Raw genomic sequence first — 23,531 nt, 5'->3', positions numbered from 1 at the left:
CATGCCCGGCTAATTTTTGTATTTTTAGTAGAGACAGGGTTTCATCATATTGGTCAGCTGGCCTCAAACTCCTGACCTCAGGTGATCCGCCCACCTTGGCCTCCCAAAGTGCTGGGATTACAGACGTGAGCCACTGCACCCGGCAGGAATTTTTTTTAATGAAGATCCTTCTCATGTCTTCTCAGCTTACCTTCCTCCCCTTCTCTCCTGATGAAGTGTGAGGTTCTTAAGGCCTTTCCTTTCTCCCCTCTCCCTTAGCACTGAACACAGGGCTTAGAAACTAATAGATGTTCATTAAATAAACCTTTTGAACAAATACTTGAAATTTTGAACAAAGCTCCTCTTGCAATGAGGTTGATAATAAACACTGGGCTCTTTTAAAATCATGGTGAAATACACAAAGTTAGCACCGTCACCATTTTTCAGTGTACAGTTCCGTGGCATTCAGGACATCCACACTGCTGTGCTGTCATCACTACCATCCAGCTGCATAAGCTCTTCATCTTGCCAGGCAAACTCTGTACCCATTAAACGACAACTCCCCATTCTCCCCTCCCATTAAACTCCTGGCAGCCACCACTTATTTTCTGTTTCTATTAAATTGACTAGGTACCTCATATAAGTGGAATCATACAGTGTTTGTCCTTTTGTGACTGGCTTATCTCACTCAGCATAGTGTCCCCAAGGTTCATCCATGTTGTAGCATGTGTCATAAATTTCCTTCCTTTGCAAGGCTGAATAATATTCCATTGTATGTATCGGCCACGTTTTGTTTATGCACTCATCCATCGATAGACACTCATACTGTTCTTACCTTCTGGCTGTTGTGAATACTAGTGTACAATTCTGTTGGAGTCCCTGCTTTCAATTCTTTTGTGTATATGCCCTGACGTAGAATTGCTGCATCATATGGTAATTCTGTGTTTAATTTTTTTTTGAGGAAATGCCATATTGTTTTCCATATCAACTATATCATTTTACATTTCCACCAACAATGCACGAGGGTTCCAATTTCTCCACATCCTCACTAACACTTGTTTTCTGTTAGTTTCGGAAGTAGCCATCCTAATGAGCGTGAAGTGTTGTTTCACTGTGGTTTTGATTTGCCTTTCCCTGATATCAGTCATGTTGAGCGTCTTTTCACATGCTTGATTACCGTTGGTATCTCTTCTTTGATGAAACGTCTATTCAAATCCTCTGTCCATTTTTAAAAACTGAGTTGCTTGGGGTTTTCATGCTATTGAGCTGTGGAAGTTCTCTATATGTTCTAGACATTAATCCCTAAACACTGGTTTTAATTCTTAATTTTCACTGCCCTGCTTGGGTTCCGTGCCGCCTCAACAGCACTAGAGATGTGATGGTGCTTCTTCCCTCACATGAAAACCACCTCAAAAGCCCAGTGGTCTCTCTCCAGCTGGAACAGAAAAGAAAAAATATGATTGATCCCAAGATGGTTGTTTGCCTGGCTGTGTGGCAGTGCTGTCTTCCGTCCAGGCCCCTGGCATGCTGATACCACTTCTTTCCCCAACTTCCCTGAGAGCTGAAGTCTCCAGCAGGGCCTGAGTCAGGAGGCCCAAGTGGGGAAGTGAGGGTCTGGCAAGAGCAACCCTGCTGCCCTCGGAGCTCCTCAGGGACCCCTCCCAGGCCCCAGCTCTGCCATACCCTCATTTTACATCTAAACTCAGAAAGCAATCTATTTTTAAGTCTATTTGGCATGTGGTTGTTAAATATTTTTGTCCCATTCCCTATTTGTAGATTATTGGAATAATTGTGTTGCTGCACGCCAGGAATATTTTACACAGATTACCCATTTTATACTTACAAACTTTTGAGCCAAATGCCGCCATTATTCCAGTTTGCAGATGACGAAATGGAAGCACACCAATAATTTCGTCCGTGTCATGCCCCTAGACAGAATTAGAGCTAGCCATCTGCCTCCAGAGACTGAACTCTAAACCTCATGCTGTGGATTGCTGTTCCTTCTTGTGTATTTTTGGCACTGAACTTCCTGACAAGACCTGAACTGCTTGGTGCCAACAGTTCTGCCTCCAAGCTTCAGTACAAATGGTTTTTATTCCGATCTATTGACTTTTCCTTGCCCCAATAGAGGCTAATGCCACTTCCCAGAGTTTTATTCTGGTTTTATGACTTAGCAAAAAGTGAAACCCCAAATCCATCAAGAACAAAAGCTTGATAGAAACACCACTCACCAGGTGTGGTGGCACACACCTGTAATCCCAGCACTTTGGGAGGCCGAGGCAGGAGGATTGCTTGAGCTCAGGAATTTGAGACCAGGCTGGGCAATACAATGAGACCTCATCTACAGAAAATAAAACAATTAGCCAGGCATGGTGGCATTCACCTGTAGTCCCAGCTACTTGGGACGCTGAGGTGGGTGGATTCCTTGAGCCCAGGTGGTCAAGGGTACAGTGAGCTATGATCTGCCACTGCACTCCCGCCTGGGTGACGGAACAATAACGTGTCTCAAAAACACAAAACAGATACTCTGTATTAGGAAGAACATATGCATGAGTCACAGATATGCAGGTTCATGTGATTCCCCAGAACTTCCACGAATCACCAACCATGGAGATAGTAATAGCCATAGGTATTGTGGATTTGCTAACGGGCAGTATGCTATGCTGTGCTCTTTATGCTCTCATTTAATTCTCACAAAACCCCTGTTAGATGGGTGGCCAGTCTGTGATGATGTATTTACCATCAACTGAGTGCCAGGCGCTCCTGTATGCTGTGGAGGCGCAGCAGTGAGTGTGGCAGACGAGATCCTTGCCCTTGGGAGGCTTACTTCCTAATAGAAGGAGGCAATTGACAAGAAAACAAACGAATACTGCAGATTGTGATGGATGCTTTGAAGAAAGCAGTTGTATTGACAGTGCCCATTTTTAAGTGTTGTGGTCAGAAAAAGGTCTCTTTGAGGAAGTGACATTTGGGGTGATAAGCCAAAGAATGAACAGAAAGCCTTGCAAAGCTCTGGAAGAAACGTTTTCCAACAAAAGAAGTAGTGGGTGCAAGGCCCTGGGGTGGGAAAGGGCTCGATCTATTCAAGGAACTGAAAGGAAGCTGATGTGTCTAAAGCATCACGAAGAAGGGAAAGAGTGGACTGGAAAGAAGTTGGTGATGCGGGGCAGGTTACCAGGCCCTGCTGCCCTGGAGGGAATCTCAGTTTTCCCATGGTTCAGGAGAAAAGGGTTTGGGGCAAGGAGTGACATTCCTTGAATTCCCCTTTTGGGAACAGCTGCTGAGGGATAAGAGGAGAGGCACAGAGACAGGTGAAGATAGTGTAGTGTGCGAGGGCAGCTTGAGCCAAGGGAGTGGCAGTGGCTGGAGAAGGAATTCATTTGAAAGCAGTTTGGAGGTAAAACCACTGCATGGGAGGACCCAGGAGCAGAGAGGGCTTGGGGTATGAGCATGCTGGGGTAGATGGTGGGGCTGTGCTTACTGAGGCGGGGAAGATGCCAAGGCATGTGTTTAGGAGGAGGGGATCAAGAGCTTGGACTGGAAGTTTTCCCTTGAGGCTCCTGTCAGACCACCACTTGAAGATAACACACCAGTCTGCGGCTCTGACTCAGGAGACAGCTCCAGCTGGAGAGAACAGTTCAGAAAGCCATCAGCTAGCGAAGGGATTTAGAGCTGTGGGACCTTACGAGGTAACCTGGGGAAGATGTATAGATAGGAAATGCAGTAGAGGAGGACCCAAGACAGAGTCCTGGGGCCCTCTGACAAGTGGGTTAAAGAAGAAGCCTGCAAGGGTGATTGAGAATTACCTGCCTTGCAGGAACGACCAAAAACCAAGAGTGGTGTCCCCACAGCCAAGGCAGAAAGGCATTGCGAGAAAGGCATAAGGGGCACTGGTTAAGGCATATGCTGTTAAAAGTGGAATATGTTGCCAGGCACGATGGCTCATGCCTATAATCCCAACACTTTTGAGAGGCCAAGGCGGGAGGATTGCTTGAGGCCGGGAGTTTGAGGCCAGCCTGGGCAACCATAGCAAGACCTCCGTCTGTACAATTTTTTTTTTAAGGTAGAATAATGTGGGGCTAGTCCACTGCATTCAGTAGTGGTGGTGACCCTGCCAGTAACTGCTCCAGCAGAATAGGGAGGACAGCCTGCTGGAGCACATTGAGGAATGAACTCCCAGGAGGTCAGGACAAAGGGTAAATAGCTCTATCTTGCTGTGAAGAAAGTGGAGATGAATGGATAACTGCAGAGAGATGTGGGGTTGAGAGGTTCGCTTTTGCTTGCAGGTAGTGGTGGTTTCTAAGATGGGAGATACTGGAACAGAATGACATGCTGGTGGGAGTGATCCAGCGGAGAAAGAGAATGATTTAGGAAAGGGCTACCTCAAGAGGTGGGGAGGGTTAGAACTGAAGGATAGTGGTGAGACTGGCCATTGATAGGACTCTTCCATTACAACAAGAGAAGACTTGGCAATGCGGGTTAGATGTCAGGCAAACCCGTGGTGATTGGAGTGGAAAGATTAGGGAGCTATCTGAATATTTCTGTGTCTTTGTTTGTTTGTTTGTTTGTTTTCTTTGAGACAGAGTCTCACTCTGCCGCCCAGGCTGGGGTGCAGTGGCCCAATCTCGGCCCACAGCACCCTCCACCTCCTGGGTTCAAGCGATTCTCCTTCCTCAGCCTCCTGAGTAGCTGGGACTACAGGCGTCCACTACCACGCCCCGCTAATTTTTGTATTTTTAGTAGAGATGGGGTTTCACCATATTGGCCAGGCTGGTCTTGTACTCCCGACCTTGTGATCCGCCCGCCTTGGCCCCCCAAAGTGCTGGGATTACAGGCATGAGCCACCTCGCCTGGCTGGTGCTTCTGTTTTTTGGGGTTTTTTGTTTAAGTATTACCTCCTTGTTATGGATGAGAAACGACTTGGAGGGATCAGCTATTTTGTCCAAGTTCAGATGCCTAGTAAGTGGCTGAGCTGGATTTGCTGACTCCAAGGCCTCTGAGCGCCTGGATCACCTTTTTGCTGTTGCTTCCCCTCTGATGCAAAGCCCAATGCCTTGAGCACCCTGAGTGCCCGATCATTGTTGAGTAAGTTCTCTTAAGCAGCCAATCCTCAGGTGCAGCTAAACTTTCCATTGTAATTATACCTGTTTGCAGTTCTATGTTAGTCGTGCCATAAAGGAAGATAAATGCCAGGGACTCCGGAATTTCCTTTTTATGTTTTCATATTTCCAGTTGCTGTTTCATTTCACAGTAGCCTACGCAGAAGAGAAACCTGCCACTCTGACCCCCATCGGTGCACAGCAGGTGGATAAAGAGCAGAAGGTCCCAGTAGGGCCAGAACAGGCAAGGGCCGTGGGTCAGTTAGACTGGTCAGGCCCACAGCATCCCTCCCCTTCTTCAGCCTCCAGCCCCCTCTTCTTGTATTCTGAAAATGGTTTTGCAGCCCAGAATCTGCCTGGAGGGAACTCTCCTCAGGCTCCCAGCACAGACACAATCCTTCCAACTCTTGTCAGCAGAGCAGCGTTGGCGCCCAGTGCTGAGAAACCTCCACTCCAGCTTAGTCTGGAGCCTGCCAAAGGGCCCCCTGATCCAGTGCCCTACCCTGGCCTACTCTTCACCACTGTACCCTGCAGTAGATGCCTCGATATGTGTTGGTTCAGGTTAAACTCACTTCTTTACTCAGCAAGAGTAATTAGGGAAATTTTCCCATCTTATTATTCATGCATTTGGCATAAACAGCGATCTGGAGTTTTCCTTTGGGCTCAGTCAACTCCTTTGCATGGTTCACTTGCTCCAAAGGTAGAAGTCTTGCTCAAGGAATTTTGCTTCTACACAGTGTTCTTCAGGTGCAGAGGGATTCTGTTCTTGGCCTGCAACAGGATTTCTTTTTCATAAACATATTTTGCATATAAGTTCTTAGTCACTCTTTTTTATTGAGACTTTTATCGGGTAAGGGGAGTGGGTTTGACTGTCAAATTTCTCTGGCCGAAATTGTCCTTGCTCGATACTAACTAACGCTGCAGTATTTCTCCCCAGGAACTCCAGGCAGGCTTCCTGCTTTGCATGTGGCTTGTTCAAATTGGAGAGTGAGCAACAGAAGTACCAACCCCAGAGCCCAGCTGCAGGGACAGCGAAGCACCACGCATTGAATGGGACACACACTGAGCATATGTGAAAACCAGTTTGCTCACATTCTGCACCAGGCGACATGTGCAGACACAGAAGGACTCTGGTTTTGGAGTCCCACACCCACTGATACTGCATTCCCCACCCTGCTGTGCTGCTGCCAGCGCCTGGGCCTCACCCGGGCCCAGCTGTCAGTGGGCCACACATTTGGGAGAAGTTCCAGGGCTGTTCCAGGCAGCCTCAGCCACCAGTTCCTGCTGCTGCTGTCTCCTATTGGCTACCAAATCTGGCCACCTCTCTCCATGCCCCATTCCCACTCCTTAGGGCTGAGGCCATGTCTTGCCAGGACCGTTGCACCAGCCTCTTAGTTGGCCCCCTTGCTGCCTATATTGGTCCCTGCCACTTTACCCATTCTGCAGCAAGCAAGATTTTTCTAAATCACAAGTCTTACCATGTGATTCTCCTGCTTCATTGTCCAGAGGCTTCCTATTGTTCCCTAGTCGGAACTGCTTAATGGAGTGAGAGGGGGGCTTCTCGAAATTGATTGTGCATCCAGTCACCTCAGATTTTTTTTTTTTTTTTTTCAGACAGGGTCTTGCTCTGTTGCCCAGGCTGGAGTATGTGGTATGATCACAGCTCATTGCAGCCTTGACCTCCCAGGCTTAAGGATTCTCCTGCCTCAGCCTCCCAAGTAGCTGGGATCACAGGCGTGCACCACCAAACCTGGCTAATTTGTTGATTTTTTTGTTTCTCACCATGTTGCCCAGGCTGGTCTCAAACTCCTGAGCTCAAGCGAGACTCCAGCCTCAGCCCCCTAAAGTGCTAGGATTACAGGCATGAGCCACCTTGCCCAGCCACCTGGGGATCTTAACATGAAGATTCTGATTCAATAAATCTGCAATTCTGCATTTCTAACAAGCTTCCCGGGAACACCAGTGCTGCCGGTCTTTGTGCTACACTTTGAGGAGTAGGGGACTGAAGGGCCCCTGCTTGCCTCCCTGGCCTCATTTGTTGACACTTCCCCAACTCTGTTCCAGCCATGCCTCAGTTATTCCAGCTCCCAAAGTGCATCCTGCTTTATGCTCACTGCAAAGCCTTTGGACAGGCTGGCCTCCCTCCCCAGAGCACTCTCACCCTGGCCTGGCTGCTCCTACAGGATTGGAGATGGCGCTTCCCTTAGAAGCCTTCCCTGATTCTCTAAGCCCAGGAAACAAAGAGCATGTTTGTGGCCTGGGTGAGAATGATCTTTATGCTCAGTGACAAGGGGTGAGAGAGCTGGCCTACGAGGTGTAGGGGAGCAGCCAGAGGTTTCGTTCTAGAGCAGGTTCTAGGAAGAAGGTTGCTGTGTCACCTGGGAGGCGCGTCTGCCAGGTACCATCTGCTGAGTCCATTCCTGCCTGAGCAGTAAGGGCTCCTGAGGTCAGGACACTGGCCAAACAAGGTCAGCCTCACAGCTGCGTGTCTTCTCAGGTCAACCAAAAGTGCTGTCAGAGTGAGCAGGTTCATTACAGAGTTGTGAAAACCTTTTTCAGAAAGTTCTTTTCCAAGCACAGCTTGAGGGAGAGTTATAGACACAAGACTCTGCTGTAGACATTTTACTTCTTATTTTTCTGTCCTTATTTCCTTAAAAAAAAAAAAAAAACACCTTTTCTCTGGGATGTGCTTCCATTTTCTCTTTCTCAGGTTATGCACTCGGTTTTTTACATCCGTTTCAGTTATAAAGTTACTGCTTATGCAGGTTGGAAGTCTGCCATTCCTTGGCTAAAGAAATCCTGAATTTTGCTAGCATGCTCCTGCCAGGATCCCAGCACCAGACTCTCCTGGCCCTTCAGGGAGCTGAGAATGGAATCTGAAGCATGAGACATTGCATGGTCATGATGTACTGACCAGACCTGTTTAGCCGTGTGATTGCAGCTTGGCTAGGAACAGTGCCAGTTAGGTCTGGAACAAGTAAAACAACATTAGTTACACAGCAAATAAGTTTAGCAGCCGGGTAACAGCACCCAGGAAATGTTGAAAAGCATGTGACATAAGAAGAGATCTAATGTCGTTGTTTGCTACAAAAAATCTTTCTGCCCTCTAACTGTAAAAGGCGAGGAGTGCTTCCTTTCTGGATTTTATTTCCTCTTTTTCTTAAAGGGAACATCCAAGAGAAAGTATCCTCCTCTGCTCCCCCATGCCCGCCCCCTGGGATGTGTTAAGTCTGTTTTGCAGTGTCATAGTTACAGAGGTTGAATAATGTGTCTGCTTAAAACAGATAACAACTTCATGAAACTGCCAAGTTGAGTGAGATGTTCCTGTGTACTCAATAATTAGTAAGTGCTGTAGGAAGTTATATAAGAAAGTGGGGAAATTTGAGACATCAGTTCTTTTCCTCTCCGTCATAGAGAATCATACTCTGCCTTATGGGAAATTGACAGGAATGGATTGGATAAATTGTGGAAGAATATCATTTATGTGAAAGAGGAAAAGGGTTAAGCAAGGGCAGCTAAAATGTCTAGCCTTATTCATCTTCTTGAACTGACTTTGAAGCAGTATTTACCATGTCTGAAAGTGAGCTCTGTGCTCCGATGACATCGTCCAATCTCCAGGCCTTTCTTCATCTGCCCCCTGGTGGACCCAGTGCTGAAAAGAAAATTCAACACAAAAGCTCCCTGGAGAAAAGCTTGAGTCCAATAAGAAATGGCACCCCTTCTGTGTATCGAGGGACGCCTGCATTCTTCTCTTATCTTCATGAGAATCCTGTAAGATAGCAAATAATATTCTCACTTAAAATCAAACTAATGAGGCCAGGCGCAGTGGCGGACACCTGTCATCCCAGCATTTTGGGAGGCCAAGGTGGGTGGATCTCCTGAGCCCAGGAATTTGAGACCAGCCTAGGCAACATGGCGAAACCCTGTCTATGAAAAATACAAAAATTAGCCAGGCCTGGTGGCATGTGCCTGTAATCCCAGCTACTTGGGAGGCTGAGGCAGGAGGATCGCTTGAGCCCAGGAATTTGAGACTGTAGTGAGCTATGAAGTCACCAGAGCACTCCAGCCCGGACAACAGAGTGAGACCTTGTCTCAATCCAATCAATCAATCAAAATCAAACAATTCCAAAACATGGAACTCATATATACATCAACCTCTGTCACAGGGAAGATATATTTCCACATGGAAGTGTCCAGGCCCAAGCACTCAGTTTATCCCAAGCCTCCCAAAAGTTCTGTCATTATTTTCTATAGTTTGTATAATAAAAGCAATAGTTGTTTTTTTTTTTTCCATTTCCCAAATATGAAAGCATATAACTTAAGGACCCGCCACCTAGGTGTCCTCCAGTGTCCTGAAGCCTCTGGTCCTCTAGTGTCCCTGAAGTTCCTTGCAGTTGCTCACATTGCTCCAGGTCACCTCTAGGACTCCTGACCCCGCTGCCTCCACTCCTGCGTTTTCAGCCCATCCCTTCCAGCAAGCATGCTTCACCCCATTCTGAACACTATCTCGTTAACGGCAGCGAATCCACACAGGTCTGCAGCAACCTCAGTTCTTGCTTCCTCAGAGGAAAGAATTTGAGCAAGGGGCATAAGGCAGAGTGAGAGACAGAGGCAACTTTTAGAGCCACGTGAAAGTTTATTTAAAAGTTTTAGAGCAGGAACAAAAGGAAGTAAAGTACACTTGAAAGAGGGCCAAGCAGGGACATGAGAGATTCAAGCGCTGTGTGGCCTTTGACTCGGGGTCTTATGCGTTAGCATGCTTTGAGGGAGGGGGCGGTGTTACCTCTCCCTGGATTGTTCCCTTGGGGTGGGCTGTCCTGATGTGCAGTGGCCTGCCAGCACGTGGGAGGGGCCACAAACGCAGTGTGTTTACTGAAGTTGTGCACATGCGCAGTTGAGACGTTCTCCCATCTACCAATTAAACACCATCATTTTGCCTCTTACTGCGTATGCTTGAGCTCACTCACCCAAATCCTGAGATCTTGTCCGGAAGGTGCTAATCACCAGCTTCAGATATTTTCTATTGGGAAATTGCCTTTCCCTCGTGCTGGCTGTGACCAATTATTATTGGTCTAAAATAGAGAAACAGTTTAACAGCCGTCTGGCCATCCCCTGATGGCTGCCTGACATTCCTGGTTGCAGGGGCCCTCTCCTGCCCTGCTCACGTCTGCCTGACTACCTACTGTAGCGATCCTTCCTTCCTCACTGCCCCTTAGACACACAAGGCTGTGGAGTTTAGCAAACTTTACTAACGGTTAACTGGTGGAAAGAGACCAGCACAACACAGGCACTATCTTAAAATGGAAAATATTGGCCATGGCTTCCCTAAAAAGTAACCTATCGTTCTCCTTGCGGGGAGTTTCTTTTCTGATTGGTTGGAATCTGCTGGGCACCTCCTATCCCCTCTACAGATCCTTCTCCCCTATGGCCAGCCCCCAGCCCCCACATTTTTATCAAGGGCTTATAATGAGCCTTTGTGTTCTCTTCCTGCCACCCAAACCAGGCTCCCCACCTGGTTTTCCATATCTAGAAGCTCGCAGAGATGCTGTGGTTTCCATCCCCAACAACACAAATCACTACAGAAACTCTGAGATGGCTCTTCTGGGTCAGAATCATAGGTAGGGCTCTCACACAACCTCTGCCTAGAGCACCCCGGGAGTCTCCTTCCTATGATAGCATCCACTGGCTTTATCAGGTCACCCCGCCCCAGGCATCCTGGTAGACTCCTTTCCCTCTTCCCTCTGCCCTCCCCTCACCCAAGCTGAGAATCATTGCTCTAAGCTGACAGTCTAACTGCGGAAGCAGCATGGAACAAAGTGGGTTGGAATCTAGCTTCCCTATGAATAGCTCTACAACCCTGGGCAAGTTTCTGTCATGGATTTATCTGTTTCTGCAGCATGCATTTTCCCCTTTCCCAATTTATAGCCCCCTACCCACCGCTCCAGTTCCAGCGGGAATCCAGGTGGTCCTAGGAAGCTAACGAGTGTATTCCATTTCCCTGGCCACGGGGATTGGTTCAGGGACAGTGTGGTGGTTAATGTTAGGTGTCAACTTGGCTATGCTATGGTGCCCAGTTGTTTGGTCAAACACCAGTCTAGGTATTGCCAGGAAGGCATTTTTTAGGTGTGATGACTATTTAAATCAGTAGGCTTTCACTGAAGCACATTACCCTCCGTAATGTGGGTGGGCCTCCTGCAATCTGTTGAAGGCCTTAAGACTGAGGTTTCCTGAAGAAGGAATTCTCTTCAATCCTGCAACACAGACACTCTGCCTGAGTTTCCAGGCTGTTGGGCATGCTTTGTGGATTTTGGACTCCTGATGGCAAAATCAACTCTTACCTGAATTTCCAGCCTGTGGGCCTGTTCCTAGAGATTGCAGACTTGCCAGCCTCCACATTCGCATGAGCCAGTTCTTAAAATCTCTGCCCGCTGTCCCCATATGTACATTGGTTCTGCTTTTCTGGAGAGCCCAAATACAGGTAGGTGTGGCAGCCCTTTTTCTGGGAAGGCTGGGAGATACGGAGTCTCTTTCTCTGAATGGTAGAATTCAGACAGACATGGAATGGCCCCGGGTTTCAAGCTCTGGACCAGGCTCCCAGTGTGTCTGGAATTGGTGGGTTCTTGGTCTCACTGACTTCAAGAATGAAGCCACTGTAACTGTAACTGAGTGTTACAGTTCTTAAAGGAGGCGTGTCCGGAGTTTGTTCCTTCTGATGTTCGGATGTGTTCGGAGTTTCTTCCTTCAGGTGGGTTCGTGGTCTCGCTGGCTCAGGAGTGAAGCTGCAGACCTTCGTGGTGAGTGTTATAGCTCATAAAGGCAGTGCGGACCCAAAGAGTGAGCAGCAGCAAGATTTATTGCAAAGACCGAAAGAACAAAGCTTCCTCAGTGTTGAAGGGGACCCGAGCAGGTTGCCACTGCTGGCTCGGGCAGCCTGCTTTTAATCCTTTATCTGGCCCCACCTACATCCTGCTGATTGGTCCATTTTACAGAGAGCTGATTGGTCCGTTTTGACAGGGTGCTGATTAGTGCGTTTACAATCCCTGAGCTAGACACAAAAGTTCTCCAAGTCCCCACTAGATTAGCCAGACACAGAGCACTGATTGGTGCATTTACAAACCTTGAGCTAGACACAGGGTGCTGATTGGTGTATTTATAAACCTTGAGCTAGACACAGAGTGCTGATTGGTGTATCTACAATCCCTTAGCTAGACATAAAGGTTCTGCAAGTCCCCACTAGACTCAGGAGCCCAGCTGGCTTCACCTAGTGGATCCCACACCAGGGCAGCAGGCGGAGCTGCCCGCCAGTCCCGCGCCATGTGCCCGCACTCCTCAGCCCTTGGGCGGCTGATGGGACTGGGCGCCACGGAGCAGGGGGCGGCGTTTGTCAGGGAGGCTCAGCCACACAGGAGCCCACGGTTGGGGGAAGGCTTGGGCATGGCAGGCTGCAGGTCCCGAGCCCTGCCCTGCAGGGAGGCAGCTGAGGCCCAGTAAGAATTCAAGTGCAGTGCTGGCAGGCCAGCACTGCTGGGGGGCCCGGTGCACCCTCCACAGCTGCTGGCCCAGGTGCTAAGCCCCTCACTGCCCAGGGCTGGTGGCGCCAGCCAGCCACTCCGAGTGCGGGGCCCAGCGAGCCTATGCCCACCCGGAACTCACACTGGCCGGCGAGCACCACACAGCCCCAGTTCCTGCCCGCGCCTCTCCCTCCACACCTCCCTGCAAGCAGAGGGAGCCGGCTTTGACCTTGGCCAGCCCAGAGAGGGGGTCCCATAGTGCAGCAGCGGGCTGAAGGGCTCCTCAAGTGTGGCCAGAGTGGGTGCCGAGGCTGAGGAGGTGCTGAGAGTGGGCGAGGGCTGCTGGCATGCTGTCATCTTTCAATCCCCCCTCTAAATAGGACACCCCAACTGATGTTGGGAATTTGGCCGATGACTGTTCTAGCTACTTCCTGCTGGATAGGGGCGATGAAGGGGCCCTGCAGTTGTAGTGTCCTCCAGAGGGGAGCTCTCCAGGCCAGTGAAGGTGCCAGTGGATTGGTCCAGGGGTCCTCGGTAGAAGTAGTTAGTTGAACTCATTTGGGGTTCCATTTGTAAGACCATCTGTAGCTTGACGGCCTCAATTCTAGAGGAAACAAATTTGACAAGTTTAAAAATACAGGGTCCAAAGGCAAGTAACAGCAAGATGGCTGCCACAGGACCTAGAAAGAGGAGAAGCCATGTTGCCCAACTCCAGAGGTTGGTATAAGAATTTGAAAGGCATTGCCTGATTTCAGAAGCCTTTTCCTGTAAACGCCGGGTGGCATCTCATACTATCCCTGACTGGTTAGTGTAAAAACAACACTCTTCCCCTAAGAAGGTGCAGAGTCCTCCTTTCTCAGCAGTGAGGAGGTCTAGGCCTCGGCGGTTTTGGAGAGTCACTGCTGCCAGAATCTATTTGGGATTGTAGAGTAAGGATAGATTCATTATTTCTTGCAAACTGTCTGAGAAATCCTTTGAGAGTGTGTGGTAGTAGGATAATGAAGTAGATAAACCAGCTATTCCAGTTCCTGTAGCAGTAGCCATTCCTAACCCTATAAGTAGGGGTGTCAGTTGTATGGCTCTGCACTGATGGACTTGACCTTTGAGGGGTACTGATAGAGTCTGATTTCCTGGGGCAATGTTAATGTTGGGACTTAGAAAGACTAAGGTGCAGGTGCTGGTCCAGTTAGTGGGGAGGCAGATATAGGTCGATGTTCCACATAAGAAGAATATGACTTGGCTGGGTAGACAGAATTTTACCCTGGCTTTTAAAGGAATAGGGTACACTGTTTTTTCTTTACTATTTCTATCTCTCTCTTTCTCTGACTTCTTTGTCTCTCTCTTTCTCTCTGACTCCCTCTTTGTCTCTTCCTCTCTTTCCTTCTTTTTGTCTCTGTTTCTTCCTCTCTCTCTCTGACTTCCTGTCTCTTTCTCTCTTTCCTTTGACTCCTTCTCTTTGTCTCTCTGTTTCTTCCTCTCTCTCTTTCTGTCTCTTTCCTTTCTACTGGTCTTTCCCTGCCTCTGCCAGCTGCTTATGCTGCTGTTCTCCCCTCTTCTTCCCCTTTTTGATGGCTTTGGTAGTGTAAGACTGCCACCTCCTTGGGTTCCTGCACTGCATGCAATAACTCTGTAATTTCCTTGTGGTATTTAATGGGGGTTCCCCCAGAGGTTAGGAACTCCCTTTCTTTCCATATTGCAGCATGGGCATGTAGGATTAGATAAGCATACTTGCTATCTGTATGCACATTTATTCTTTTTCCCTTTCCCAGTTCTAAGGCTCGGGTTAGTGCCACTAGTTCTGCTAACTGGGCACTGGTCCCTGGGGAAAGAGGCTTACTTTCAATGTACAGTAATATACAGTTACATTACTAACTATGGCATAACCTGCCCTTCATATACCATTCTCCACAAATGAACTTCCATTGGCATATAGGTCAAGGTCAGGACTAGCTAAGGGGACTTCTAAGAGATCATCTCGGGTGGCATAAGTCTGGACTATCATTTGTTGGCAGTCATGCTCGATTGGTTCCCCATCCTCTGGGAGAAAAGTGGCAGGGGTGAGGGCCACGCACATGCGTATTTGAAAGTCCCTCAAGGAGTAGTGCCTGTATCTAAGTAGGCGGTTGTCTGATAGCCATAAACTTCCTTTGGCACCTAGTATGCCATTTACATCATGAGTAGTGCAGACAGTGAGATCCTTTCCTTGTATTATTTTGATAGCCTCTGACACTAAGACGGCCACCGCTGCAACTACCCATAAACAGTGAGGCCAGCCTTTTGCTACTACATCAATTCCTTACTTAGGTATGCCACTGGTTGTGGGGTTGTCCCACGACTCTGAGTAAGGACTCCAAGAGCTATCCCAGCTCTCTCTGTGACGTATAAAGAGAAGTTTTGTCCTGTGGGAACGCTTAAAGCTGGAGCTTGTACTAGGGCCTGCTTTAAGGTTTTGAAGGCTGTTTCTGCCTCTGATTCCCATTCGACTAGATGAGTATTTGCCCTCTGGGTCTCCTTAATTAGAGTATAGAGGGGCCTGGCTATCTCACTGTATCTGGGGATCCATAGTCGGCAAAAGCCGGTGATTTCAAGGAATCCCCGCAACTGTTTTCATGTCTTAGGGTGAGGACAAGCCAGTATAGGCTGTATTCGTTCCTTGCTGAGGGCCCTGGTCCCTCTGGCTAAGATTAGGCCTAGATACTTGACCTGCTGTAGGCAAGGCTGGGCCTTCAACCTAGACGCCTTGTACCCTTGATTAGCTGGAAAGTTCAAGAGACCTAGAGTAGCCTGCTGGCATGAGGCTTCCGAACTGGTAGCCAAAAGTAAACCATCCACATACTGAAGGACCAGAGTGCCTGGACTTGAGAAGTGGCCTAGATCTTGGGCCAGTGCCTGAGCAAATAGATGAGGGCGATCCCTAAACCCTTGGGGTGAGACCGTCCATGTAAGTTGGGACGTGTGCTCTGTGGGATCCTCAAAGGCAAAGAGAAACTGGGAGTCAGCGTGCAGGGGAATACAGAAGAAGGAATCCTTCAGGTCCAGAACAGTGAACCATTCTGCTTCCTCTGGTATTGGAAAGAGCAGAGTATAGGGGTTGGGTACAACTGGATATAGAGGAATTACTGCCTCATTGATGAGTCTAAGATCTTGCACTAGTCTCCACTGACCATTCAGTTTTTGTACTCCTAGAATTGGGGTGTTGCAGGGACTGCTGCATTTCCTTACTAAACCTTGAGCTTTTAAATGTTTAACAATATTCTGTAATCTTTTATGAACTTCAGGCCTTAAGGGATATTGCCTTTGATAAGGAAAAGTGGTGGGATCTTTTAACCTGATTTGGACTGGGCGGGCATTTTTTTGCCCTTCCAAATTGTCCTTCCAATGCCCAGACTTCAGGGTTGATTCCCTCCTCAAGTAGGGGACAACAAATGGGTAACTTGTTCCCCATATTCATGTAGATAATAGCTCCAGCCTTGGCTAATATATCCCTCCCTAATAAGGGTGTGGGACTTTCAGGCATAACAAGAAAGGCATGTGAAAAGAGCAAAGTCTCCCAATTACAACTGAGGAGTTGAGAGAAATACCTGGTTACAGGCTGTCCCAGGATTCCTCGGATGGTAACGGACCTTGAGGACAGTCATCCAGGACAGGAGATTAACACTGAGAAGGCTGCGCCAGTCAATTTCCTGGCCCTCAATAGTTAAACATACCCGGGGCTCAGTGAGGGTGATGACATGAGCTGGCGCTTGCCCCGGGCACCCTCAGTCCTGTTGTTGGATCATCTGGTTGGGGGCTTCTGACCCAGGGAACCTTTGTCCTCTGGGGCAGTGTACCTTCCAGTGATTGCCTTGGCATAGTGGACATGGACGAGGGGGCAGCCTGTTTCTCATTGGACAATCTTTTTTAAAGTGTCCTAGTAAACCACACTGATAAGCCCTACCAGGGGATTGGCCTGCTCCATTTTCTGTCCTCTCTGAACCACCAAGGTTTGTTTGTCTGAGGGCCATGACTAAGGCTGCAGCCTTTCTCTGATCTCGCTTTTCCTTTTGGGCCTGTTCCTCTTGGTCCCTATTATAGAACACCGAGGTTGCCAGGTTTAATAATGCCTCTAGATTTTGTTCAGGGCCCAGGGCTTGCTTTTGGATCTTTCTCCTGGTATCTGCGGCTGATTGGGTAATAAACTTATCTTTTAGAATCAATTGACCCTCGAGTGATTTGGGTGACATGGGAGTGTATTTTCGTAAGGCCTCCCGTAGCCACTCGAGGAAGGCAGAAGGATTTTCTTCCTTTCCCTGAGTTATGGTGGACATCATTGAATAATTCATGGGCTTTTTTCTAATTCTCCTTAGTCCTTCTAGAACACAGGTCAACAGATGTTTACGACTCCAGTCCCCATGATCCGAGTCAAGGTCCCAGTGGGGATCCATGCTGGGGATGGCTTGCTGACCAGTAGGGAATTTGTCCCTTTCTTTAGCTGTCATTTTATCATTTACTTTACTAAGATACCAGGTATCTCCAAACTCTCGGGCTACAGCTAAAGCCGCATTCATTTCATTAAAGGCCAGGGTTTGATCTAACAGTGGCATGACCTCTCTCCAAGCAAGGTCAAAGGTTTGCCCTAGACCCTGTAGGACATCTATGTACCTATCAGGATCATCTGAAAACTTCCCCAGGTCTGCCTTGACCTGTTTTAAATCAGAGAGGGAGAAGGGGACATGTACCCAGTTTGGGCCAAATTCCCCTACCCCTACAGCTTGAAGGGGACATAACCAATACCCCGGGGGGTTTTGTGGTCCTTTGGAGATTCCTTTGCTTATTTCCTTCTGGGCAGGGGAGATTAGAGGAGGATTATCATTAATAGGAAGGGGAGCTGTAGGGAGGCTAGGATATGGGGGTAAGCTGACAGGTCCTCCTGTGGGATGTAAATTGTAAGCTTTGCATAGTTGTGTATTTTCCCTCAATGAAAAGAAAGCTTGGACATAAGGTATTTCACTCCATTTGCCTTCCCTCTTACAGAAAAGGTCAAGCTGCAGGATAGTATTGTAATTTGTACTTCCCTCAGGTGGCCATTTTTCCCCATCAGAGAGAGAATATTGGGGCCAAGCTATAGTGCAGAAAAAAATAAGCCACCTCTTTTTCAGGGTTTGTGGGTCAAATTAGTCCCAATGGCTTAGGATGCATTTCAAGGGTGAGCCTGTTGATGCCTGAGTGTTTCCCATCTGAAAGACAAAGCCACCCGCGGTTTTGGTTTGTTTTGTTTCTCCCCGTCCAAGAACCCTCAACGGTCCCTGGACCCTGCTGATCGGAATAGTTGCGCTCACCGACGCAGCAGCAGAAACAACCCCTGCCCAAGAACCCGCAACGGTCCCTGGACCCAGATGATTGGAATAGTTGCACTCACCGACGCAGCAGCAGAAACACTAGTTTTCCTCCCAGATCACATGGAGGACCGAGGAAGGTCGGATTTAGTGGCCCTTACCAATGCATTCTTGAAAACCTGCACCCTTGCCTGTCCTCCTAGACCACAAGGAGGACCAGGAAAAATTGGATTTAGTGGCCCTTACCGACACATTCTCGAAAAACTGTTAGAGTCCTAAGCATTCTCCTGTTAGTATTGGGACTTTACCCCTGTCCTATAATGATGTTATGCCCCAAAAATGAAGTGGAGGGCCATACCCTGAGGGAGGGAAGGGATGTCCAGGGTTGGAAGAGTGACACCTTTTGTCCTCACTTACATGAATAAGAAGGATACAATTTCTGAGGCTCCCTATATCATACCTTCAGGAATAGCTTTTGTTAGGCCTGCTTGTCTGAGGACAGATCCTAAAATTCCAGAAAAGATAGTACCCCCCTGCCAAGATTGTGCCACTGCACTCCAGCCTGGGCAACAGAGCAAGACTCCGTCTTGAAAAAAAAAAGATATTAAAATAAAAATAAATAGGCTGAGCACGGTGGCTCACGCCTGTAAACCCAGCACTTTGGGAGGCTGAGGCGGGCAGATCACGGGGTCAGGAGATCGAGACCCTCCTGACTAACATGGTGAAACCCCGTCTCTACTAAAAATACAAAAAAATTAGCCGGGTGTGGTGGCGGGTCCCTGTAGTCCCAGCTACTTGGGAGGTTGAGGCAGGAGAATGGCATGAACCTGGGAGGCAGAGCTTGCAGTGAACCAAAATCAGGCCACTGCACTCCAGCAACAGAGGTCCTCCTGTGGGATGTAAATTGGGCGACAGAGCAAGACTCCGTTTCAAAAAAAAAAAAAAAAAAAAAAGAACTTACTCAGGTAACCAAATAGCACCTGCACCCCAATAATTTATGGAAAAATAAATAAAAAATAAACGCAAAGCAATAGCGTTAGTAAGGGCACTTGCAGAATACCTACCAAATATCATATAAAGTTTAGAAACATACAATAATCAATACATTATTTGGGGCTATATCAAGGTAGAAAACCACAGGAATGATACACATAAAATCAGAAGAGTGGTTATTCTTTGGAGGAGGAGGATGCCATTCAGAGGGGTACCCAAGAGTATATAACAATGATTCATATCCCCATCTAGTGCTGGTTACACGAATGTTTGTTTTTATCCTTACATTACACGTTAGATTCTTTTATATGCGTGAAACGTAGTATTTTTGTCGTAGTAAAATCTACAGAACAAAATTTAGCACTTTAACAGTTTTGAAGTTTACAGTATTGTGGCATTAACTACCTTCACCTTGTGCATCCATCCACCACTATTTCCAGAAGGTTTTCATCATCCCAAACTGCTTTTGGTATCATATCCAAGAAATCATACCAAGTCCAATGTTATGAAGCTTTTGCTCTGTTTTCCTCTGTTTTAATTTTAATCTTTATATTTAGGTCTTTGATCCATTTTGCGTTAATTTTTATATGCGGTGTAAGGTAAGGGTTCAATTTCATTCTTCTGCATTACACGTTTTTAAACACAAACAAAATAAAAGAACAAAAGGAACCCTGGCCATTTACAAATGAAGGTATTGGGATAGAGGTAAAGTAACATGCTAAGCTCAGACAGCTGATAAAGGCAGCAGGGGCTGGAAGCCAAATCCTGTCGGCCTGGCAAGACGACTGTGGCCTCATACGCAACAGCTGCGAACACGGGTCTGCGCCCCCCCCCCCTTCCCTGCCCACGACTCCGGGACTCTAGCTCCTCCCCTTTCCCCACCGCACAAGGGGCCGTCGTCGCACGTGGCTCCGGGGCTTTCGGGCGCTGAAAAACTGGCGATGCGGGTGGGCGGGAAAGCCCGGAAAACTTTGGCATGATATGGACCGTAGGTAACTGGTTGTGCGGCATGGACTCCAGCTCCGGTGCGCTGTGATACCCAGGCCCAGTTTTCCCTCACGCTCCAGGCCGGGGAGGAGCCCGGGGCCGCTCAGAAAGTCCTGCGCACGCGCGCGTGCCCGGCCCGGATTGGCTGCTCGGAGCGGCGAGGGGCTTGGCGGGAGCTTCCAGTCGCTGGGGAGCGGAGAGCGGCACCATGGCTCCGCGGCGGCGGGCGCGCCCTCACAGGTCTGAGGGGTAAGTACTGCCGACCCTCGGTGCTTGGGGCCGGAGACCAGCTTGAACTGCTTCCTCGCCTGCCGCGGTTTGCGCCTCCCGGCGCTGTTCGTGCTCCACTGTGGAGCTCGCCCGAGTGGCCAATCGCCCGGGTCCCCGGCTTCCTCGTCAGTCTAGTGGGGATAACGGTGATCCCACCCGCACGGGCCTATCGGGGCCTTACACTGCCTGGCGGGTGGGAGAGACCTTAGCCAGTGTCGTGTCGTTTTGTAGGGGGGCAGTGCCGTCCAAAGTAGTGAGTCTCAAAGTGCTAGCTTGAAAGCAAAATATTCAGCAAATACTTATTGCCTACGATTTGCCAGACTTTATGTTAGTGGAGTTTACTCTGACTGGAAATCAGTTTTCTTATTTTGAAGACCCTGGTGTTTTCGTACTGCAAACCACAGACCTTAGTAAACTGGAGCACAAATCCGGCTGGGGGACTAAGCTGCCGCTTGCGGTTCTCCGGGATGGGTCATGGGTCGAGCAGTTTTTGTTTACAAAAAAAGCGAGCGTTTGGTCGGTTGTAAAGCGCGCTCTAGAATGCTGGTCGCTGATTGGTTGGCGAATGGCCATCCGAGGCCCGGCCCGGATCTGGCGGGAAGGGTCTCGGCTTGCTGCAGACGATGCACAAAACCATAGCCAAGACGATCTGAAGAGAACAGGAGTTCCCCCGGGCCTGGGAAGGCTGCCTGGAGAAGGAGGTGCTGGTGGATGCGGAGTTAGGGTGGAAAAGCTGGAGCGGGACGCCGCAGGTGGGTGGGGAAACCGAGACCAGACTCCTGTGGCCAGTGGAGGAGAATGAAGACTCCCCCAGGGCAGAAGAGGAGTAGAAAAGAATGTCCGCCTTCAATGTCAGCTGAAAAGAGTTTATCTGAAAGGCTAGTGGTTTTTGTTGTCTTTTTTTTTTTTTTTTTAACATTTTTGGGTTTGAGACTCATGAAGTCTGTTCATGCCTCCTCCCAAAACACACTAATGCACATACAACAGAATTTTTTTGTTGTTGAGACGGAGTCTCACTCTGTCGCCCAGGCTGGAGTGCAGTGGCGCAATCTCCGCCTCCCAGGTTAAAGCGATTCTCCTGCGTCAGCCTCCAGAGTAGCTGGGATTACAGGCGCTCGCCACCGTGTCCAGCTAATTTTTGTATTTTTAGTAAAGACGGGGTTTCACCGTGTTGGCCAGGATGGTCTCGATTTCCTGACCTCGTGATCCGCCCGCCTTGGGTTCCCAAAGCGCTGAGATTACAGGCATGAGCCACCGCGCCTGGTTTACCTGTGGGTTGTCACAGAGGTTTCTATCCCTCAGAAGCTCCACCTCGACTCCAGCCTAAGGCAAGGAGGAACCTTGACTTTTTTTTTCTCCCCCAAGAAAGGACAAGACAGCTCAAAGAGTTTAAGAAGTTTATGTGGTCTAGTGTGTAGTTGTGTTTCTGTTACTTGGCTATGTGACCCTTGGTAAGTCACTTAAATTTTCTGAACCCCGGAATCATCATCTATAAAATTGCCATAAAACCAATACTTGTCTTACCTGCTTCCTTAGGTTTCATGAATTAAGTAAATAAATCATGAACTTGTTAGAAATGCAGAATCCCAGATCTCACCCCAGAGGGACTGAATCAGACACTTCTGGGGTGGTGCCAAGCAACCTGTTTAACAAGCCCTCCTGAGAATTTTGATGACACTCAAGTCTGGGAACCACTGCTCTGAACAGTTTTCTAACTTTTTTTTTTTTTTTAACTGTGATTCACACTAATGATGTTTTACATCACAGTACATGTGTGGACACATCCACACATAAAACAAAAGGCTTGTGAACATAGTATATCCAGTGCAATGTTTCATTTTATATTTTCCTTTTTTGCTGTTTGTTTTTTTAAAATGCTGGCTTGGCAATCTTAAAGGACATTATAGGACAATTGATGTGATTTGGGTATGGACTGTAGATTAGCTTATGGTATCAGTGTTAAATTTCTTGATTTTAGAAATTGTACCATGAATATGCAGTATAATGCCCTCTTAGGAAAGACATATTGTAGTATTTAGGGGTGGAAGTGCACAGTATCTCCAGACACACACACACACACTCACACACACAGCACATGAGTAAAGGGCATACAGAAGGTCCTGGTACTATGTTTGCAACTTTTCTGTGAGCTTGAAATTATATCAGATAAAAGGATACTAAAACATTGGTTTAGACTAAGCTGATTTTGCTATCTACAAATGAGAAAAATATGGCTGCAATCTGCATGGCATATTTTAAAGTCGAATTATGTACTGTATTATCCCGGAGTATTCCCCCATACCCTTGTACAATGCCTGGTTGGTGGAGGATAGTCTGTACATATTCACTGACTCCTGGCACTATTATTAGTAATAATAATATATAATAACTGCCACTGTTATTTCCCGTTTTTATTATAGTCACCATTGTTACATCTGTTTTCTTGAAGCTTGTTGAAGATATATATACAACTTTATCATTTGAAGCTATGGTCCAACTGAGAGAGTGTGAAGGGAGGTCGAGGGCAGGCCCTGGATTTGAACTGATGTAAATTTTAATGCGGGCTTGTCTCCCTCCTGGCTCCGTGTTGCTGTGGGCAAGCATACATCTGTAACATAGGATTCACTTCTACCTTATAGGACTGTTAGAATTAAATGAGAAAAGGACGTAGGAGAGCAGGCACAGGATGGAGTAGGTGTCGGGGCTTAACGTTCGCCTACCTCCCCCTTGTTCAGCTCTGCAGAGAATGTCAATCACTGCTGATTGGTTAAGGCCTCAGGGAAAAAGTTAACAGCAGGATTCCAACTTTTACATGTCCCTGAGGGGGAGAGGTATGTTATTTTATACATTGGTGGTAGAATTTGACCTACAAAAAATAAATTTGTGGAATATTGGTTCTTTTTTTTTTTTTTTTTTTTTTGGTAAAAACGCGTGGAAAGGGTCATAACTATGGTGTTTCCTCAGTTATTTTAACTATTTCCTAACTCTTGTGTTTTTTTGCTGTTTAATAGCACAAGACGTTCAAAGAACACTTTAGAAAGAACACATTCCATGAAAGATGTAAGTTATCTTTTTGTGTTGTGGTTTTCTCAAAATTGACAGTACAAAATAACATTTTTTGGGTACCTCAGTTTTGTAGACTTCACTTGGCAAGTTCAGTGTTTATTGTAGTGAAAAAGTGTGTGCATTTTCCTCACACTTTTTCCGGTGTAGTGGATAAAATGACTTTTGTTAATGTTTTAGAATTTCCTTTATTTCTGAGCCTAGTTTGGTTTTATTTTCGTTTAGACAATTGACTTCATGTAACAACTGTACAGTGCTGTAAGCTTTTTTCACTTAAAGCCATTTCTCCTCATTGTACTTTTCAAGAATTGTTT

General features: G+C 47.6%; 1 protein-coding gene across 3 annotated transcripts in view; it reads left to right on the top strand.

Moving 5' to 3' along the window:
- Positions 1-20,027: 20,027 nt before the first annotated feature.
- CENPU (centromere protein U) overlaps positions 20,028-23,531 on the top strand; it is a 40,488-nt gene continuing 36,984 nt past the window's right edge. For all 3 annotated transcript variants that reach the window (XR_001116129.1, XM_004088572.3, XM_030816377.1), the window contains exons 1-2: positions 20,028-20,133; positions 23,166-23,214. Coding sequence is in view for 2 of the 3 variants with exons in the window: in XM_004088572.3 (XP_004088620.1) it covers positions 20,093-20,133; positions 23,166-23,214 (90 nt within the window). In the remaining variant the exon portion in view is untranslated. The remainder of the gene's footprint in view (positions 20,134-23,165; positions 23,215-23,531) is intronic.

The sequence above is a fragment of the Nomascus leucogenys genome, chromosome 7b (genome assembly GCF_006542625.1).
Source record: "Nomascus leucogenys isolate Asia chromosome 7b, Asia_NLE_v1, whole genome shotgun sequence".
NCBI classification, from domain to species: domain Eukaryota; kingdom Metazoa; phylum Chordata; class Mammalia; order Primates; family Hylobatidae; genus Nomascus; species Nomascus leucogenys.
The sequence above is the reverse complement of the archived record's forward strand: the minus strand, read 5'-3'. Positions and strand labels throughout refer to the sequence as shown.